Source organism: Jaculus jaculus, chromosome 6 (genome assembly GCF_020740685.1).
Source record: "Jaculus jaculus isolate mJacJac1 chromosome 6, mJacJac1.mat.Y.cur, whole genome shotgun sequence".
Classification (NCBI taxonomy): Eukaryota; Metazoa; Chordata; class Mammalia; order Rodentia; family Dipodidae; genus Jaculus; species Jaculus jaculus.
In genome coordinates this window covers 81,887,159-81,908,180 of record NC_059107.1, presented here as the reverse complement: position 1 = coordinate 81,908,180, position 21,022 = coordinate 81,887,159, and the positions used below count along the sequence as shown (strand labels likewise).

General features: G+C 36.3%; 1 protein-coding gene across 4 annotated transcripts in view; it reads right to left on the bottom strand.

The window, feature by feature from the left end:
• The window catches only part of Cntn1 (contactin 1), a 381,249-nt gene that overhangs the window by 146,118 nt on the left and 214,109 nt on the right, over positions 1-21,022 (bottom strand). For all 4 annotated transcript variants that reach the window (XM_045152150.1, XM_045152152.1, XM_004662174.2 and 1 more), the window contains 8 exons: positions 20,806-20,942; positions 18,320-18,352; positions 15,254-15,386; positions 11,746-11,918; positions 8,716-8,811; positions 4,554-4,760; positions 1,237-1,336; positions 903-1,084 (listed from right to left, as the gene is read on the bottom strand). In XM_045152150.1, the coding sequence (XP_045008085.1) occupies positions 903-1,084; positions 1,237-1,336; positions 4,554-4,760; positions 8,716-8,811; positions 11,746-11,918; positions 15,254-15,386; positions 18,320-18,352; positions 20,806-20,866 (985 nt within the window). In that variant the 5' untranslated portion in view covers positions 20,867-20,942. The remainder of the gene's footprint in view (positions 1-902; positions 1,085-1,236; positions 1,337-4,553; positions 4,761-8,715; positions 8,812-11,745; positions 11,919-15,253; positions 15,387-18,319; positions 18,353-20,805; positions 20,943-21,022) is intronic.

Sequence of the window (21,022 nt, the reverse complement as noted above, 5' to 3'; positions counted from 1 at the left end):
ATACGTTAGCTCATCTGATCATTCTCTTCATCAACAGGTCCATGTGGGTGTTTCTGAAAGGAAAGTCTTCAGCTACGAGGTGCAGGTGCCAAATACTCTGGAGTGAATTAAGTGAAAGTTAGATATAGAGAAAAAGGTCAGACTATGGATAAATCTTTCATTGGGAAAAATTGGAAGAAGAGAAATACAGAAATCACCAGAGATTAAAAGTTAATGATTTTGTTGAGGCCTTAGATATTTATTTGGCATTATGGAAAACTCCAGGGATTATTTAACCCTCAAAAATTTCAAGTGTGTCCTAAAAAAAAGAAAAAAACTCTGTCTAGTTATGTTTATTCTAATGTGTGAAGATAAAAAAAAAAAATACTTATAGCAAGTGGTCCTGAAAGTGCTATCCCAGGACCAGTAACATCAGTATCTCTTCTGGGAACTTGTTAGAAACACAGAATCTCAAGACAACAATAGACTTTTTGAAGCATAAATTTGGAGGGAACATCCATCAATCTGTTTTAACAAGCCTTTTAGTCTTTCAGGTGATATTGATGCATATTAAGTATGGCAATCACCAACTCTATGTAATAAATAGACAACTACTTCTACAGATAAAAAGATACTGAAAAAAAGAGAATGATAAAAGTAAGTAATACTAATTGTGCATTTTGGAAATTGCCAACAACATTATGTACCTATTTCTTTTATTCATTATACTAAAGTTTAAAGTTCATACTTTCTATAACTCATAACTGCAACTTAATTTGACCTAAGATACACATTTTACTTTTCTACATACTATACTATACTGCTTTGAAACTCTCCTTCAGTAAGGAAACAGTAGATTTTCAAGCATGGAAATGGCTCTGAACATGGCATTAATCGTATTTGTAGAAAATTAGAATACCCACCTTGAACATAAATTCTTGCTTGGTGTTTATCTTTTCCTCTAATGTTCTCAGCTTCACATTCATATAAGCCTTCATCTTCTAGCTGGATATTGAAGATCTTGAGGACAGCCCCTGAGGTGCTTATCTCAGCAGTGCTAGGCATTGGTTCTAGAACTTTCCGCCATCGGATATCAGGAACAGGACTATAAGCAGAGAATAAGAAAATTCAATGTCTACAATGCTTAAAAAATAATTATTCTATAGTTATAGCTAAATATTTATATCATTTTCCTTACAAGGTTATAAAACATGTTACATTTTTAATGTATATTAAAGAAAAAGTATGTCTACTTACTTTCCAAGTGCAAAGCACTCCAAAGTTACATTTTGGCCCATCAATGTATATATGTCCTTGAACTGTACTACAATATCAGCAGGATATGGCTTTGTTGTTCCTAGTATTAAAAACAAGACAAATATTCTTAAATAATTATGTACAATAGTTTTAAAATATTTTATTTATTTATTTATTTATTATTATTTATTTGAGAGATAGATAGAGAAACAGGCAGATAGAGAGAGAGAGAGAATGAGCACGCCAGGGCCTCTAGCCACTGCAAACAAACTACAGCCACATGCACCACCCTGTGCATCTGGCTTTAGGTGGGTACTGGAGAATTGAGCCTGGGTCCTTTGGCCTTGCAGGAAAGCACCTTAACCACTAAACTATCTCTCCAGTCCTGTCGTTTTCTTTTTTTAATACTGTGAATTTTTTTTAAAAATTAGAACTGCCTTTATATGGAAGGTTTTCTCTATGTAAGTACTGGTCATATCCCAATATATAGACTTTGTTGCTTATGTATAGTATGTACAGCCATCACCACATATTTTCAATGATATTGGCACATGCTGACATGTATAGCCAATCAGACTAAATTCACTACAGTACTCAGGGGGTCACTGCAGAGAATCAAGTATGTGTATAACATTATAATCAGTCCTATAAAAGGTTGGGGAAGGTAGAAAAAGAAGAGCAAGCCGGGTGTGGTGGCGCACGCCTTTAATCCCAGCACTCGGGAGGCAGAGGTAGGAGGATCACCATGAGTTCAAGGCCACCCTGAGACTACATAGTGAATTCCAGGTCAGCCTGAGCCAGAGTGAGACCCTACCTCGAAAAACCAAAAAAAAAAAAGAGCAAAAATGGGGGTAAGGGAAGAAAAGGAGAAAAAGAGCAAGTTGAAAAAAGAATGAACAAATGTCCACAGAAATGAAGAGAGTAGCATCTTAGAGAGTGAGAGGAAATGGAAAGAAAACATTTCTTTTCATAACCCTGTCCCACTTACATAGGTATTTTATATCACTGCTTAGCAAATCAAGCATGAAGAATATTGTTTCCCACATAGCAGAAGGAAAAAAAGTTCAGAAAGGTTAGATACATTATTTAGGATCATGAGCATATACTTACTTCATAGTTCAAAATGCTGAAGAGATAAACAAATACACAATGTCCAATATCAGATAGGCCAAATCAAATGAGAAGTTGAAAGAGTGACCACCAAATAGGAAGTTGGATCATGAAGGTTATGGAATTTCAGGCAAAATGACAACTTAACTAAACCAGATCATATAAAGCCCAGGAGAGTTCAAGGAATTAAAACAAGATAGATTTAGGAAAAGATTAGTTTGAACCCACAACATAGAAGGCCTGAAAACATGGTGTTAGACGTTCTGAGAACTCAAGTAACTACCAATGCTTTGATATGAGAAGTAACACAAGCTTTGCCTTTGGTTTAAGGTGAGACTTTGTTGGAAGTTTTAAGAAATAGTACATGGAAGAAGAGAAATATTAAGGACGTCCAAAAATCTAAGAAGTTTACTTCATTAATTCAGGAAAAAACAGGCGAGGGCTAAAATTAGGGTAGAATAACAATGAGAACAGAAAAGAAAGAATGGATGTAAATTGTAATAAAAAATTCTCTTTTAGATCATGGCCTCTGAAGATGAAAACAGAAGACCCAATCATCAGCATCCCCCCATGTCACATTCCCTCAGGGCTTCCCTGTCCTTAAGTACTAAGACCTCAGGGTTAGCTCTTGTTGGCATCAGAGGGCAAAGTGTTTGATGAATAAAAATGCTACCTGTCACAGAGGGAATGCTTATTGCTAAAGGAGTTTATGAACACAAGTAGAAGAGGCCAGTTGTGTGAAGGAGATGATGGGGTTTGTTCTGAACTTAGTTAATATTCTTGAGAGTTTTTGGTGGGACAAGTCCAGGGTAGAGAGAAAATTAAGATCCAAACCCAAGGAAGATTTGGAGAAGTAAATATGCAGTTATTTGTAGAAGACTAGTATTGAAAATGTCTGGGCTGGTGAGAATTTCTAGGAAACTACTGCAGAGAAATGTAAGAAAGAAGAGCAGCTAGTGGTAAGTCTATAAAACATTTCAGAGAAGCAAGAGGGAGACAAGAAGTTCAGAAAATTAGTCATTCATAAGTGCAAGGTAAGATGGTGTTAAAGATCACTCAGAATAAGGACTGAAAATAATCCTTCTGGTTAATTGAATAGAAATTTGTTATGATTGTTCAAGACTGTTTGCATTGAATAGGAGAGAATATGTTAAGTAACAGACAGACGTAAATGAGAGCAGTGGAGAATTAGCTGTAGTACAAGAAAACTTTCTTCCTCTGAAACAGGAAGTAATAAAATGGGTGGAAATGGCATGGTACAAGTATGTTCCTGGGGTAGGCTAGGAAAGCCATTCAAAGGAAACTTTTTCCCATTGTACCATTTGACTTTGTGAAGGAGGAAATGAGACTAAGACCAAGGAGAGAAAAATGATCTAGAAAGTCCAACAGTATTTACTAGATATCACATATGTTAGAATCGTCTCCCAAAGAGAAGTAAAGAGGGAATCTCAGTAGCCTTAAGACATTTTCCATGTTTGCATACTGTATTTGGGGATAGAGACTGGAACCAAATCATCAGTACAGAAATTGCTGTTTCCTCTAAAGCTTGAACTCACATTTATTAACACAGAAGCTAGACTGGGTACAGATAAGGAAAAATAAACACACATACTATAGAATGTACATCAGGCAAAAGTGCATTTGTAAGTGACAGTAGTTCCCTTGGATCCCGAGGGACAGGCGACTCAGTAGGTCAGTAGGTCACCACTAGGGACCAGCAAACAGGCCACAGCAATATGCACAGCGTGTAATACTAATAACTAAAAGCAGAAAAAAGTACTTATTTCTTCCATGTGTATAGTTCCTTAAAATGCCAAAATAAGAAAATTTATTTTTTGTCTAATTCTGTAATTACTATTATCTTAATATAATCTTTTTGTGCCATTATGAAGTTATTAAGAAATAGGACAGCAACGAAACAAGATGCAGGTGTCAGCGACTGCATATTCCAACTAATGTTCTGGCCCAGGATTGATGACTCAACCCCACAGGCATTTCTAAGCTGGAGGCAACAAATCTGAAGCCAACCATCTTACATCATCAGATCAATGATAGCTTCTTAATTAGGAAAGCTAAGGACATGGCCTTTCAGCTCCATAGTTCAGGCTCTGGGCTACCCAACTGGTCTCCCCACTGGATACTTTCCTGGCTGTGAAAGGAAGACCAAGGCAAACAATCTTGCAAAGTGTAACAAGTAAAACACTTACGTTCAGGTATCGGGATGAGGGGGATAAATTTGCTGAACACACTCTTTGTGATGGAAGGACTGGACACAAAGCAGGAGTAGTTGCCTCTGTCAGAAGACTCCACATTGGCAATGTAGAGATTGCCATTCGTCTGAGACACAAACCTTCGCTTATCCATGGTTATAAACACAGGAAACTCATTTAGGAGCCAGCGGTAGCTAAGATCATCTAGAAGAAAATATTGCCTACTAAATGCTAAGCTCTTCTTCAAAAAAGAAAGCTCTGTTTGAATGACAAGTTGCCGCCCAGTCTAACAGAGGCTGTAGAAAAGCCAATACTGGGAAAACAAAGTAGACAAATTTTCAAACCGTTTCAGATTTTTCATAAATATGGGCATACTAACAGATACATCTATTAATCTGTCTGTCTTTGTTACTTTGTGTACTCGTCACTTTCTTGCACGTCACTGATGGGCTGGAACCCAGATTATCACCTACTTTAAGCATTCATGACTACTAAGTAGAGGGGGGTTTGGAATCCAGGCCTATCACTGCAAAGGTCATGAGCTACCTGCCCAAGTCTACCTTTTAAGTAAGTTCAAGATGACTTAACTTAGTGGCTTTATCTCCTTTGCTGTCTGTACTTCTATTTAAATTATAGATATAAAAATAAAGTTTACATAATGTGTAATACTAAAAAGTATCAGCTACAGAAATGGAAATTCATGTTGCCAGTTTTCTTAAATATTAGGAATGATATCATGTAGCTTTTCTTTTAAGAATTTATTTCTTTGCATGTGCATATGTATGTTTGTGTGTGAGAAAAGGGGGGGGGGAAGAGAGGGAGGGAGAGAGAGAGAGTATGGGTTTGACAGATGCATGCACCACTTTTTGGGTCTGGTTTTATGTGGGTGGTGGATTAATTGAACTCAGATGAGCAGGCTTTGTAAGAAAATACCTTTAATAGACTACATATACCTAGCCCACATATAGTTATGCTTAACCATGGAAATTCCTTTGGCTAAACACACTAGATAGGTGAGTTAAACACTGATTTTTTTGTTTGCCTGCTAGTTTGTTTAGAGGTAGGATCTTACTCTAGCCCAGACTGACCTGGAATTTGCTATATAATCTCAGGCTGGCCTCAAACTCACAGGGATCTTCTTAGCTTGCCTCCCAAGGGCTGGGATTAAAGGCATGTGCCACCATGTCCTTTCATGTTTTTTAATATAATTATTTTGATTTGCCTAAATTTTTCTATTTTTGTTTTGAAGAATATCTCCCCAGTAGTCATTTAACAAACATTAAAGAAGAAACTACAGACAACAAATACTTATAGATCATAAAAACAATTTAAGATATCCTGACCCTGTGAATACAATTTCTACAAAACTGAGTATATTTGGAAATCTCTCTAGGTCAGATTAAACAAATTTTGATGGAAATTCAAGATCTCATTCCATTCATGTTTTCTCTTGCAGAAGAACCTCATTTCACATTTGGGAAATGAGGAGGGTAGGTAAAGAGAGTGTGATACTACAATTGGCTGTGAAACTGAAATGCAAGGCACATTGCATGAAGCTGTATGACAGGGAACAGTATGCCAGGCAATATGTTTAGATTAGCTATGCAATATTCACCAACATTATACAATCTCAGGAAAATCAGTGAGGTGATTGTATTGGTTTGGCTTAATATTTATATTAGAATTCATCTATTTTCAATGTTGAAGTGAAAAGAATACAGACAAAGTCAAAAATGGAAAGAAAAACCACTATCAGCAGATTCCAGCTCAGTCACTGTTAACCTGTACCTTTCTAAACATTTATATTTATGAATGATAGAATTATTTTACTTTATTACTATTTTTGACATGTGTGTGTGTGTTTGTGTGTTTGTGAGTCTGTGTGTGTTAGGTAGTGTATGTTGTGTTCATGTATATACACACATGTGCTTCCTGTTTACATGCATGGAGGACAGGGAGGATGCTGGGTGTCCTTCTCTATCACTCTTCTACCTTACATCCTTGAGTGTCTTTCTGAACCTGGTCCTCTTTTGGTTAGATTGACTGCTCAGTAAGCCCAGTGATTCTCCTGTTTCTGCCCATCTTCAGCACTATGGTTACAGGTATTGTATGTAGCCATATGTGGCTTTTTCCATAGGTGTTGGGAATGGACTCACACAGCAGGTGATTTTACTCATGGAGTCATATGCCCACCCATCTCTGTAGACCTATTTTAATAGACGTTCATCACTATATAACCTTGCTAAATAACATATTTTCGCCTAAAAATGAAAAGAATCAATTTAGTGTGTCTGAGTGGCATAACTTGCCAACTTTATAGGTTTTTGTGTCTTGTTAAAAATTAGCCTTAACAGGACAGCATTTGCCTTATTAAAATTCTACAGCTACTGGTCAATGCTTTGATACAGAAAATGACATTAAACATAGTTGCAGAGAAGTTCACTGCTACCCACCTTGTGAGATAGTGTGTTCCCTATCCTTCATTTTCCCTCTTAGTGATTTTTGCATTGACCTGTTTAGTCTGCTGAGACTTACTCATGACCATATTCAATATACCAAGAGCTGTTCAAATTGAGCATTTGCTCTTTTTTATTCAACTTGCAGTTCATAAATGTGTCTATTATTAGGTATTTAATATGTTGTCAATAGTACCCATTTTTCTAATGGTAGGCATTTTATTTACCTTTTTTCTTAGTAAAGATGTGTTTCATATTTTGTGTAATGTAGCAAGTCAATTCTATAGTTATATTGACAGAATTAGCTAAAACTTAAGCAATACTTTCTCATTTTCAGGAGTATATGACTTTTTAAAAAACATCATATGCACATATGAATTACTTGTTGCAATATAATAAAACTCCAAAAGCTTATCATTCATGTAGTAAATCTTATATATCAATTTAATATTTCATTTGCTTAGCACTTTAATTCCTCATATATTTATTGAGTACTGACTCAGGTACATGTCAAGCATTATTGCAAAATTGAACAAATATTTGCACTGAAATGCATCTTTGTGATTGCTCTTAAATTAGTAGCCTAGTCAGATTAGAGTTTTCTCTTAAGAAAACTGAAGGGCATACAAATCCATAGGAAATGGATTATGAAAATAGAAATATTTTCTAATGGGATCACTTCCCCATAGGTAAATATTAGAGAAATGAAAGAAAAAGAGAGACACTGACTTCATAATTGTAAACAATAAACCTTTATTTTATGCCGGGCATGGTGGTGCACCCCTTTAATCCCAGCACCTGGGAGGCAGAGACAGGAGGATCGCCATGAGCTTGAGGCCATTCTGAGACTCCATAGTGAATTCCAGGTCAGCCTGAACTAGAGTGAAACCCTACCTAGAAAACCCAAAAACTAAATAAATAAATAAACCTTCATTGTAGTAAGATGTACCAAATACTAATAATGGGTATAATATGCATGGTATGTGTATGTGTGCATTGTGGAACATGTACTGACATTTCTGGCCTGGCATGTGTGGAAATAAGAGAACAATCTCAGGGTTTGTCCTTTCCTTCCACCTTCTTTTTGAGACAATGTTTTTGTTTTTTTTTTCCACTCTAGGCATGTATGCCAGTCTTTTTGGCCCATGAGCTTCCAGATTCTCCTGCCTCCACCTCTTGTTGATATAGGTGTATTGGGATCATAGACATGTGCTCCCATTGTGTCTGGCATGATGTAGGAGCTGGGGAATTGAATTTAGGTCAGCTGGCTTGCACAAAACACCTTAGCCACTGACTGGGCCTTGTCCCTGGAACCCAGGTCCAATATATTAAATATATTTATAGGCAGTTATTGGTTGCTAATAGAGAGACACATTTGCTTCACTGGCATAACTACTGGAAAGTTACTTACATTTCTATAAGTAAACCCTCATGCATGTAAGTATCCCTAATTAAAACTATTTGGATCACCTTGCTAATCCTGGGTAGAATTGTTTCTTTGGTCTGTTTTTACTGGGTGAACATAGGTTTGTTCAGCTTCCTTGGGAAAGTTTGCAAATAAATGAAAATACTGAGTCTCATTGAATAACCTATGATTATTAAGCTCATTAGGTAATTATTAATATACAATCATTACAAGAAATGGAAACTTTACCATTTCATTTCGCATTTTGTCTCGGTCAAAGACAAGAAACCCAGCTTACCTGGAAAGTGGTACGGTGGGTCGCAGAGAAGCACCATCCCTTTCCCCTCCTTCACTCTCACCTCAGGACGCTCCTCGGGTGGGAAGGGATCAAGATCTAGTGACAGAAGAAAAAAAGGATTGCATTCAATCTGTGGTTAATAGCAAGAGAGATTTTTACATTGTACTTTTCAGTAACTTATTTTTGAGACATAGTGCCTCTCTACTTCTTAGAAGACACCTGTGAAAGTCAATCTATTTTTGTATGCTGGGACTTAAAAACAGCACCTGCAGCACCAATAGTTCTGCCATGGGCTCAAAGCCTACAAAAATTGGTAGCAGCTTATAGAGTAATTCTGACTATCCAGGAGATTTCAAACAACATATAAGCATTCCTTTCAGATTTAAGGAGAACCTCAGTAAGGAAATATACCTGCATCAGACAAAAAATGGGATGACCAAAGAAGGTAACTGGAGAGACTTATACCTATTTCCCCACCTAGGAAAGACTCAGATTCTTTGAAGGTGTGAGAGTAGAAGCAGAAACCCAGCTAGATGAATTATTTGATCCTTCTTAAGTTCTATGTTTGTCTCAGTTCTTAGTTCCTTTAACCTTTTCTGAATCTAGAACTCGAATTTTGCTTGACTCCTTGGTGCTGGACTGCTTTGGCTCTTGAGTTGTTTCATGGACACTCATTCTCATTCATTTCTGACTTCTCTCTTTTTCTGTGATTCACTTTAAAATTTTAATATTTATTTTTAATGACCTACCTCAGTGAATTTTCATTATTTTCTTTTGCAGAGGAGACTTCAAATTCAGACCTTTACTCTGGGAGGACTGATACTATGTGAATGCCCTCCTTGTTCTTAACTGCTCACTTGACATGTAATTAGTGATTAAGATGACGTCTGTGTGTGAAACAACTATCTAAATGCTTACTATCATCTTTTAAAATTTTTCTTTCTTTTTTTTATTTTTTTGGTTTTTTGAGGTAGGGGCTCAAGCTAACCCAAGCTGACCTAGAATTCACTATGGAGTCTCAGGGTGGCCTTGAACTCACAACAATCCTCCTACCTCTGCCTTCTGAGTGCTGGGATTAAAGGCATGTACCACCACACCCAGCTAAAGTTGTTTTTCTTGATCCTATTTCAGTATTAATGCTAGTAGAATGTTTGGCTCTTGGATTAGACTTTCCTTCAAAAATATTTAGGGTCTTCTCTTCTTTAGTGGGATGTGATTACATGTTAATTCTTCCTTCAAGATTGAAATGTTTAATTTATAACTAAGCTTTGTCACACTAATTTAAACTCAACATCATTCACCCTATCTCATTCTGTCCTGGAGACAACTGGAGTATTTCTTAAAATGTCATTTTTGGGCTGGACAGATGGCTTAGTGGTTATGCGCTTGCCTGTGAAGCCTAAGGACCCTGGTTCAAGGCTCGATTCCCCAGGACCCACGTTAGTCAGATGCACAAGGGGGTGCACGCATCTGGAGTTCCTTTGCAGTGGCTGGAGGCCCTAGCACGCCCATTCTCTCTCTCTCTCTCTCTCCCTCCCTCTCTCTGCCTCTTCCTCTCTCTCTGTCTGTCGCTCTCAAATAAATAAAAATGATAAAAAAATTTTAAATGTCATTTTTAACCCATGATCTATTTTGCTAAGATAGAAATTGTGACTTCCAAAATCACAAACTGGAGCTCAGTCATCTCATCCAACTCATCTCCAAATTTCAAGTTTTCTTTTAATATGTTATTAACTTTTGCATGGACATATGTTTGTGTGGTGTGCATGCATGTGCTTGTGTGTATTTACATGTGTGTGGGTACATGTGTGTGTACATTTGTAACTGCATGCAGAGTGCTGAGTTTCACATCAATTGTTTCTCTCACTTGAATTTACTGAGCGATTACAACTGAAACCAGGGCTCACCACTTCTACTAATTTAACTAATGAGTTTGCCCGGAGGATCTCTGTCTATACCTCCTGTGTGCTGGATTATAGGCAGGCTGTCCTGCTCACGTGGCATTTAAATGAATGCTGGGGACCTGAACTCAGGTCTTAAGACTTGGGTAACAAGCACTTTATCCACTGAGCCATCTCCCCAGACACATTACATTTCTCATATAAAACCTCAAACTTTTAGCTTAGCATAATATTTCTTAAAATGCTTTTCATTATAGAGTTGAACTATGGAAAGCCACACAACACTCCAATGCATATTTTCTTCCTCTCTTACAAATTTTCACCCCTAAGATCCCTCACTGACATTGTATGGCTTATCACTTTATCTGCTGGTTTTAAAAGAATCATTCAAGATTCTTAAGAACATAGTTTTGATTCAATTCATGATATCACGCTGCACTATTCTAAGTGTATTCACAATACTCAACATGACACTTTGCCTGTCACATAAAGACCACTTGTCTTATAAGAGGCACTTCGTATAATGGGCCTTTCTCTCATCTTTTTGTTAAACTATCTTGTTAAACTTTCACAGTTGTACTTTTGATATCTATCCTGAAGATCACAGCAGAATTCTTGTATTTTAATTCTGTGTCTCACAAGCAACCTCCAATTTGTGTATGGGTAAGGGACATGCCACATTTAACAACTAACACAGTAAGTGTTCAGTATTTTGTTGGAATAATAAGTCAGGAAAGTCCATTGTCATCAGGAGAAGTATTTTTTATGTTTTATTTATTTATTTGCATGAAGAAAAAGAGTATAGAGAGAGATAGATGGAAGAATGGGTTCTCTAGGGCCTCCAGTCACTGCAAAGACTCCAGATGCATGTACCACCTTGTGCATCTGGCTTTACATGGGTACTGGGAATCAAACTGGGGACATTGGGATTTGCAGGTAAGTGCCTTCACCACTGAGCCATCTATACAGCTCCCAGGAGAAGTAATTTTAATGGAAGATAAAAGCCAAGATAGTTGACCATCACACAATGAGCATTCTGGTTTATGTAGATTTTTTTCAATAATTAAAGTACATGTAGTTTTCACCTTGATTAAATAATCCTAGTATCTTAAAAATGTTGGCTACTTACATCCAAAGCTCAGGGTTGCCTCGGTGCTTCTGACCATCCCATATCTGTTTGATGCCAAGCAGTAGTATATCCCAGCATCCTTCTGCTTGTCAGGGCTGTTGATAACCAGGTTTCCTCCTACCATACTGTACCGATCGCTGGTCAGGTCAACATCCCCGTTGTTCATTCTCCATCTATCATAACAAATATTAGTGTTACGTCAAAGGTTACGCAGCCTGGAAAACTTACCAGGCTACTATCATTCTGAAATAATTTGGGGACAGTGTCATGTGAAATGATGACTCAGGGTGGTATTTCTAAGTAACCTAAAATTCTGAGTATTTGCAATCATGATTGATAATTTAGCTAAGGTACAGAAACCTAAAAATTAGGGTGCCTGAAATATTTCTGCTTTTTTAAATGAAGCATCTTGTGACAAATATTTTGTTATATTTTTATTTCATAATATACTCCATAAATGTATCAGTGGATAAACAGGTATATCGACAGTCATCTACTGCTGTACAGATCCACATATATCTAAATATGTTGTATAAATTATTTAAAAGCATAACTCTAGCAGAAATAAATATAAAGTGTCAATATTTTATTGTAAATACAAAGTAATTGTTCAATAAAACCAGTCAAATCCAGTTTTCTGTTCATTGATTTGGCATATTCTGACCACTAAGGGAGAGCACATATACAAAAATGACTCCATTGGGTCTTAACTCCAATCCACAAATTAGTAAAACCAGATATTTTTGAGCCTATTGTTAGTGTTAATTAGTGCATTTTCACAATACTTATGTACTATTCTGGGAGCAGCTCTCCCCCACTCTATGTAACATTGTTGGTGAGAACGGCTGTGGATTATGGGACCACTAACTGCTGAGATTATTGTGTTATTTGTGTTATAAATAAATAGATGGCAAACAGGCTCTCTTGGTGAGTATGTAAGAGGAATCTACGTAAAAACAAATATATATATATGTATGTATATATATATATATCCTTTCCATTCTGTATCCAGGCTCATCCCTTAAGGCCCATGTCTTCAGAAATGTTATAAGAGTTGTCTTTATATACTTTGTATGTAATCATTCTTAGCTAAGTAGTTCAAGCGGGTAATGTTAAAAATGTCTAATAACATTAGGATATCTTTATAAAGCAAGGATACTAAAACATTTTTATTTATAACCTTAACCAGGAGTTAATTTTAAAAGCAAACACAAGAACTGTTTTCTTTCTCTTTCCCTAGCAGAAGTAATACTGTCCCTGCCTAAATCACTAGTTGCACTTGGTCTAAATTAGCTAGGCCATGGGTTTTCTAGTTAGACAACTCACTGGAGTTGAAGAACTGTCTTGGGATTTGTCCCTAATTCATTGACTCCAAATGTTTATTTATTGCTCTAACTTCCTCCTTATGGATATGATTTTATTCATGCTATATCATATGACAATTAGATTCTGTCTGTTTGGGGAAATTTACTCTCTTTAGAAAAGTGTGCTATTACTGAACTTCATTTTGCATAGTTTTAAATAGGTCTTGTAGTGTAGTAAGTAGGGCTTATTGTTGATGGGGGAAGAAGGATGTTATTTTGTAAGGGTCAAGACTGGTAAGTAGCAGGTAAAAGTCTTTGTTTTTCCTTATACCTCTCAGTATGTTGCCACAAACAGCACATGATCACAAAATACACTACAAATAGAAGACTACTAAATTAATGACCAACTGCACAATTATCAAAGATAGTGCCACTGGCTCTGAAATTGAGTAAATTTTTAAAATTTAAGTATTCTTTTCCATCAGGCCAGTTTCTCTAATTTAAAACGTTGCTCATTTAATAAGGTTATTATTATTTTTTTTTCTGTTAAAAGCAAGCTACCTTCATATCAAGATTGAAAGTGACAGAGATCCTGCAGCTCTCTCTACATTAATGTTTGGAGAGTCAGACCAAGTCAACCTAGGCATTTCAATTGGGGTACAACTGCGGGAGGCAGTTGGTGACATATCTGCCAGGCAAGAGTTTCCTCATACTGTCTCTGGGGGTGGGGAGAAGGGTACAGCAGGAAGGACAGCCTTGTTAGTATTGTGTTTCTAGAACGTCCTAGTCTGGGGGTGGATGTGTAAAGGCCCATGAAGGAAGATCCATGCTGTTCTGTTGTCTCCATCCCAGTCTGAAGGGGGTTACGCTCAGATTCTTGTAAAAATGTCAAGATGAGTGCCCCAGTGCGAAAACAGAAAACAACCTCTGACATTCCAGTGCTCTATCAGATACAGAAAATACTGCAAGCATCTTTGGAGAGCACCTAACCTATACATGAGTCCCACAGCTGCAGTTTACTAACACAGTGAAGCTCTTCTAAAGCAGGATTTAGCATCTTTTCCTATAGTTTCTGTAGTTACATCTCCACAATCCCTGTTAGTGATGCTAGTCCACAACTATGGACAGTGGCCCCCAGGGCAGTAAACAGAACTATTGAATATATTTAGCACAACTATGTTATTTATAACTTATTTTGTTTCCATGCATGAAATCGAAACAAAATATGATTTCAAAGGGTTTGTATCTAAATTCATGTTTAATTTTAAGAATAATACTTATGCCTAGGAGCAAAACAAAATGAATGCAATTAGAATTAAATGGTTAAAGGGGATATTTTCCCCAGTAATAATATTTTATAGCAATAGAAAGTTATTTTTTATACATAAAAATTCCACTATTGAAATCAATGTTGTCCAGTGGCAATCTTCAATGAAATCAGGTGATATTTACTCACTAAATCCCCCAATTTCCCATCCATCACTTTTCTCACTTTTAAGAAACCATTTTATAAGGAAAATTTAATATAGGGGCATAATCATCATTAGTGTTTATCTTATTGTTTGCATTAGATTAGGCTTGATGTAACTTTCTGAATCATCTGAAGTAGGAAAACCCATTTAATCTTTTATGAAGCTATTTTCCTAGCATAATATGTAACCAAGAAGAATCAAAAGTGTATGTTTTTAAATATTGTTCTGTAAGTGGAGATGCTTAAGAAAACTGCTATATTGTCTGGGATATATCCTTAAGATAATTTTGAAGAAGGCAATACTTTCTAGGTTTAGTTATACAACTTTGTAAATGTAGCCAATAGAAATTTGAAGGAATTAATTTTTCAGGAGAATACATGCAAAAACTAACTCTGTCCTCACATGTATATGTTGTCACCAGACATGCTGTTAATACAACCTTTTGGCTATTTAAGCATCATCTCCATTAGATATTTCCTAAGTGGGTGATAGACAATCACACCTGCATTATCTGTGCCAGAAGCAGCAAGTGAATGATTGGTACATGTTTAAGAAATATTACTGTGTACTAGGGTATCATGCAGAGTCTTGCAATAGTGTATATGCCAGTATTGGGGTTGGTGTCCATAGATCATAGAAATTTGTCCTGCAGACTTCTCTAAGGTATAGGCACAGGTGCTTGCTCTGCATTCAGCCTACTGTCCATTCTCAATAGAGCCATGGACACATTACTTGTAAACTGGAAATGGGCTGGCCCGGGCCCTGCAATTGAGTGACACTTTTCCTTCCAGTGATTCTTCTGGATAAATGGTATTGATTGGTTGTTCTTCAAAAATGGGTCCAAATCCTTTGTCCTCCTCAGAAACTGAAATAGAAATAAGATTATTTTATATTATATTCCTTTATAAGTTAAAGAAAATTTGGATGCACAAATTTAAAGTCAGAAGCACACAGTCTCCATTTCAATTTGAAGCAAAGATACACTGCCTGCATGATCCTTTAGGAAACACTGCTTTTTACTCAGAACAGCCCATCGCTCATTATTTCTCTCAATGAGCCCTGTTTGCCATATTTAACTATTTAAAGTTCCTCTAATAAGCCATTTATCCATGTCTCTATGTCTTTGCAAATGCTTTTGCTTTTTCTAAAACCATCATCTTCCTTTTTTTAATGAATGTTTGCATAGCACTTTGTGCAACAGACTTCCTAAAGTTAACTCCTTCCTCAAGCCTTCTCCTCCCTCCTGGGTCTAGCTGATTCTTTGATATGGTTCCATAGCTCCACACACAGGCTTTGACTCTTAGCTCAATTGCTGTGATGTTCTATGAAACATTCTGCCTAGATTGCCAGTGATCAGGGACAAGTGGCCAGCTTTCATTCTTCTATACAATCTCCTGGTCCACTGCCTAGCTGGAATATCTAAGTGCTTAAAAATTGTGACAAGAAAATGAATAAATGAATTCCTAAAGCTCTGAAGTAGCATTCATTACATTATTATTATTATTTAAACATGTGACTAACACTTGAACTGAGAATTATCTAGAACAACATATAAACAAATTGCATGGGCGTGTGATTGGATAGACGCAATTGAAACTCATCACCAACACTCATGTTCAGAAACAATTTTCCTCCTACAAGATCAGGTCTGAAATGAAGGATGACACCATTTAGGAAAATGAGGAGACAAACTGCTCACATGTCACCAGTGTGGTGTCATACTCTTCTAATGAATTAGTAATGATTCATGTGGCTAGAAAGAAAAAAAAAAAACGCTCTTACATGAGGTTACTGAAGAATCTCTGAGGATCAATGTCATGATTCATTTATTCAGTTCAGTTTTCCTATACTTGGGCGGGGACAATTGTGTTTGTTATTTTATGGGAAAAGGACTCATAGCCGAGGCTGACCTTGAACTCCGGTCTTCACCTCCCAAGAGACGGAATGACAGTCATGCCACAACTGTGCCTTGATTCCCCAGTTTGCTTTTAAAAAATTATTTATTTACTAGAGAAAGAGAGAAACAAAAAGGAGACAGATGGAGGGAGAGAGAAAGGGATGGAGAAAATGGGCATGCCAGGTCTCTAGCCACTTCAAATGAACTTCAGACACATGCACTACCTTGTGCATCTGTTTTATGTGGGTACTGGAGAATTGAACCTGGGTCATTAGGCTTCACAGGCAAGTGCCTTAACTACTGAGTCATCTCTCCAGCCCAAATGTCTTATTTATTTATTTTTATTTATTCATTTAAGAGAGAAAGAGGTAGAGAGAGAGAGAGAGAGAGAAAGTAAGAATACATGTGCCAAAACCTTTAACCACTGCAAACAAACTCCAGACACATGCACCACCTTGCACATCTGGATTTATGTTGGTACTAGGATATAGAATCCAGATCCTTATGCTTTACAGGCAAAGCACCTCAATCACTGAGCCATCCCTCCAGCCCTTGCTTTTAAAAAAGGAAACTTCTCTCACATCAACTTTAGAGATGGTGTCTCTGTTTTACACTCCCTGAATAATCAGTATCATCATGTCATGTGACTCTGGTGTCAAGACCACTTATGGAAAAATTATTATTTGTATTAGCAGTGCTTACTTATAGTTAATAATAAACTATTACATCTTAGTGTGCAGGTTTTTCTGAGATTTTTTGATAATAAAGTCATTTCTAGTACAATTTCTGCTAATACCCTACAGAACAGATGAATTTTTGCAATACTCTCTACTTCCATTCAGAAGTTGTCCAACTTCTAAAAGTTAACATACTGCCAGGGTCTCTTTTCTACTACCTCACTCACTGAACATACCTTGAAGTTTCAAATAATGCTTACAAAACATATTCAAAGTGTTTTTAAAGGTTTATCATGATACATTTCCAGTTATATGATAAGGTTAAGTTAGTATAAGTATCTTACTGGTATTTCTAGAACTTACATGTCACTACATGATAATTTACAAAGTGGGAAGAGAAGTGGCTTCAATGGAATTTGTATTAAAAATATTATGTTCTTTGTCTATACATGGAAGTTCTTTTCACTCTGTGTTAGCATGGGTTATTCTTAATTTTTCTGTTTTCCTATCATCATGCAGCAGCTTTTAGAAGTCAACAATTTTACCACGCTCATATTACATCATATTCCATGAGTCACTATTGCAAAAGCTATCACTGTATTTTGTGTTAGATCCTCACAGCAATCCTGTGATTCTGACATATGGGAAAACTGAAACTCAAGAGTGTGTAATTTATACAGAAATACAAGCTTAGCTACTTAGTTCTGGCTGAAGATGCATACAGAAGTTTCTTTTCTAGATTCTACTATACTCTGCTATGCTATGCTGTTTGCTCTTCAGCAATAACGCCTCCCTAGACAAAGGAGAATAAACTATTAGGATGGTTCATTGTATGCAATCTATCTCATACAAAAAATTCTGCAGTCTTAGAGTTCCAAGTCCACTAGCTTTTTCTTTTTTCAGGAAGCAAGATTTCAAAAAGAAGTAAGGTAGTTACAGTCAGGTACTGCTTCAGATTCTCACAGAACAACATTGTTACAAAGCATGCAGGCAAAAATGGAGACCACAATGAATATCTTCCATCTGTCACAATCCCATTTTGTTCTATAATTCATTTACTTTAGCAAACAATTTATCTTATGATCCTAGAAAACCTATACATAAAATTTCTAAAAGATCTAACAAAAATCATTTGCTTCCAAGTTTAAAGAGGCTTATGGCAGAAATAAAATAGCTTTAAGTGTGGAAAAGCTATTTAAATGTTTAACTGTTTCATCAACTCACCTCCATGACCATATCTTCTGTGCCATGTAAACTCTAAAAAAGAAGAGAAAAATATTTTTACCCCAAAAGACATGTTTTTTTATTTTTGTTTATTTATTTGAGATTGACAGACAACAGAGAGAGAAAGAGGCAGAGAGAGAAAGAGAGAGAGAGAGAGAATGGGTCACCAGGGCCTCCAGCTATTGCAAACGAACTCCAGATGCATGGTCCAACTTGTGCATCTGGCTTATGTGGCTCCTGGGGAATGGAGTCTTGAACCAGGTTCCTTAGGCTCCACAGGCAAGCACTTAATCACTAAGCCATCTCTCCAGCCCTAAAAGACATGTTTTATTCTTTCAGTTGTGTTTTTAAGCTTCTCAAATAAATGAGCCAAGGAAATGGTATAACTGGACTATGGTAGTTTGAATAGATGCCCCCCCCCAATAATTCATTTTTTAAATTTTTTTATTTATTTATTTGAGAGTGACAGACAGACAGAGAGAGAAAGAGGCAGAGAGAGAGAGAAAGAGAAGAGAGAGAGAATGGGTCACCAGGGACTCCAGCCACTGCAAACGGACTCCAGATGCATGCATCACCTTATGCATCTGGCTTACGTGGGCCCTGGAGAATCGAGCCTTGAACCAGGGTCCTTAGGCTTCACAGGCAAGTGCTTAACCACTAAGCAATTTCTCCAGCTCACCCCCACCAATAATTCTGTGTTTATTAGTTTGTAGTTTGCATCTGCAGCCACCTGGCTGGAGGCAGTGTCATTGGGAAGATCTTAGGGTCCAGCCCTAAGGTGTGGTGGTGTGTTTGAGATTCCAATCTAAAGACATGCCAAGTGTGACTAGCTGGAGTTCCTGAGGTATTCTGTGCTGTGCTGTGCTGTGTGGCTTTTGGCTTGTGGCTTTTTCTCCCTCTTTGCCTGGTCCTTTAAGAGAGGGCCAACTTCTACCATTATGGAACTTCCCCTGGATCTGTAAGCTTCAATAAATCCCTTCCTACCATAACTGTGCCTGGTCTGGAAGTTCATCTCAATGAACCTAATGCTGTCTGCTACACTGGCTCTTCATTCCTGAGTATCTTCACTTGCTGCATTTTGTTTGCAATGGATAGATAGGAATGTTTGGCATTAATAAAATAACTTTTGTTTTATTTCATTTATAATAAAGTTTCACCATTTCATAATTATAGCAAAACTCATTTGCATATGTTATGTTATATATACATGCATAGGTTATGTATGTATATATAAATATTATTGTATTATATTATATTATAGTATAGTATTATATATATGTATAATTATTATATTTCTATATATTTATCAATGTCATTTAAATTTTTAAGTCCTAGTGAAATTATCTTTTTCTCAGTCTGGAAACAGCACAGTTATAATCATTTTCCCCTCAAAAATACTATTTTCACCAGGCATGGTGGCACACACATCTAATCCCAGCACTCTGGAGGCAGAGGTAGGAGTGTCATGAGTTTGAGGCCAGCCTGAGACTACATAGTGAATTCTAGGTCAGCCTGGGCTAGAGTGAGTCCCTACCTTGAAAAAACAAAAACAAACAAACAAACAAAACTATTTTCATTCCTTTAAAATTAAATAAGAAATGCAGTAGAATGTACTTCAGGTTCATCATTAAACTGATCATCAATGATTGATGCACAAAATATTAGATCCATGCATATCTTATACTGAATAAGTCAAGAAGTACTAAACTAAGGTCATTGAGATAAAGGTACTAGAAAAATTTACTATAGAAAAAATACTAATCTCAGATAGTAATATACATAAATTTCTGTGTAAAATATCTTTCAATATTTCATTTTTGCTATGAAAGAGGGAAATATATTTTTGCTAAAAGTAGAGCAAGACAAGACTATTTCATTGCTCTCCATGTGCCTGCACATATCATATACTATGTTCAACATTGGCTATATTAGTGAAAGATTCATAAGATTTAATAGTGTGCTGGTTTTACTCATAATAACTCTGAAGAAGGAATTATTAATTTTCTGAAATATTGTGAATCATTTTCAAAACAGAGCTAAAAAGTCATGCTAGTATTAATTTACAAATGAATAAATTATCTTCAATAAGGGAGATATATCTAAAAAGTTGCTTTTTATAACATTTACCACATTTACTATTAGTTAAACTATTGGAGCTGTATAAATCTTGTATCTGGATGGTGGGAATACCATGTAGTAAAGAGCTGTGGTATACTTCTTCCACATTAAATGATAAGTTGAAATTAACCTCCTACTAAACCAAAGGTTCCCCCTCACAATATACACAAGTTTGACTAAAACCATGAATTGTTAATTCAAAATATTTTTTAAATAGGGCCAAACTTAACATATAAAATTTATTTGGCATATGTAACCCATATGCTAAAAGAAAACATTACTTCTTGCTTTATACAAAAGCCTTAATGAATACAAACACACTAATATTTCACATAATTTATGGAGAATATACAAAGGATACTTCTTACCTGCTACACAAGTAGTAAAATATATTATCATGAGATGATGAGCCAGCAACCACATTTTCATCTTGTATTTAGTATATGTTTGGTTCAATTTTCAAAAGATACAGAAAACTTAATGGCAGTTTGGTAATATTAAACACCTGCATCAAGAAAATACAGGGAAAGAAAATAAAGGAAGAAAAAAAAGAAAGGGAAATGAGAAGAAAATGTATCAGGATGA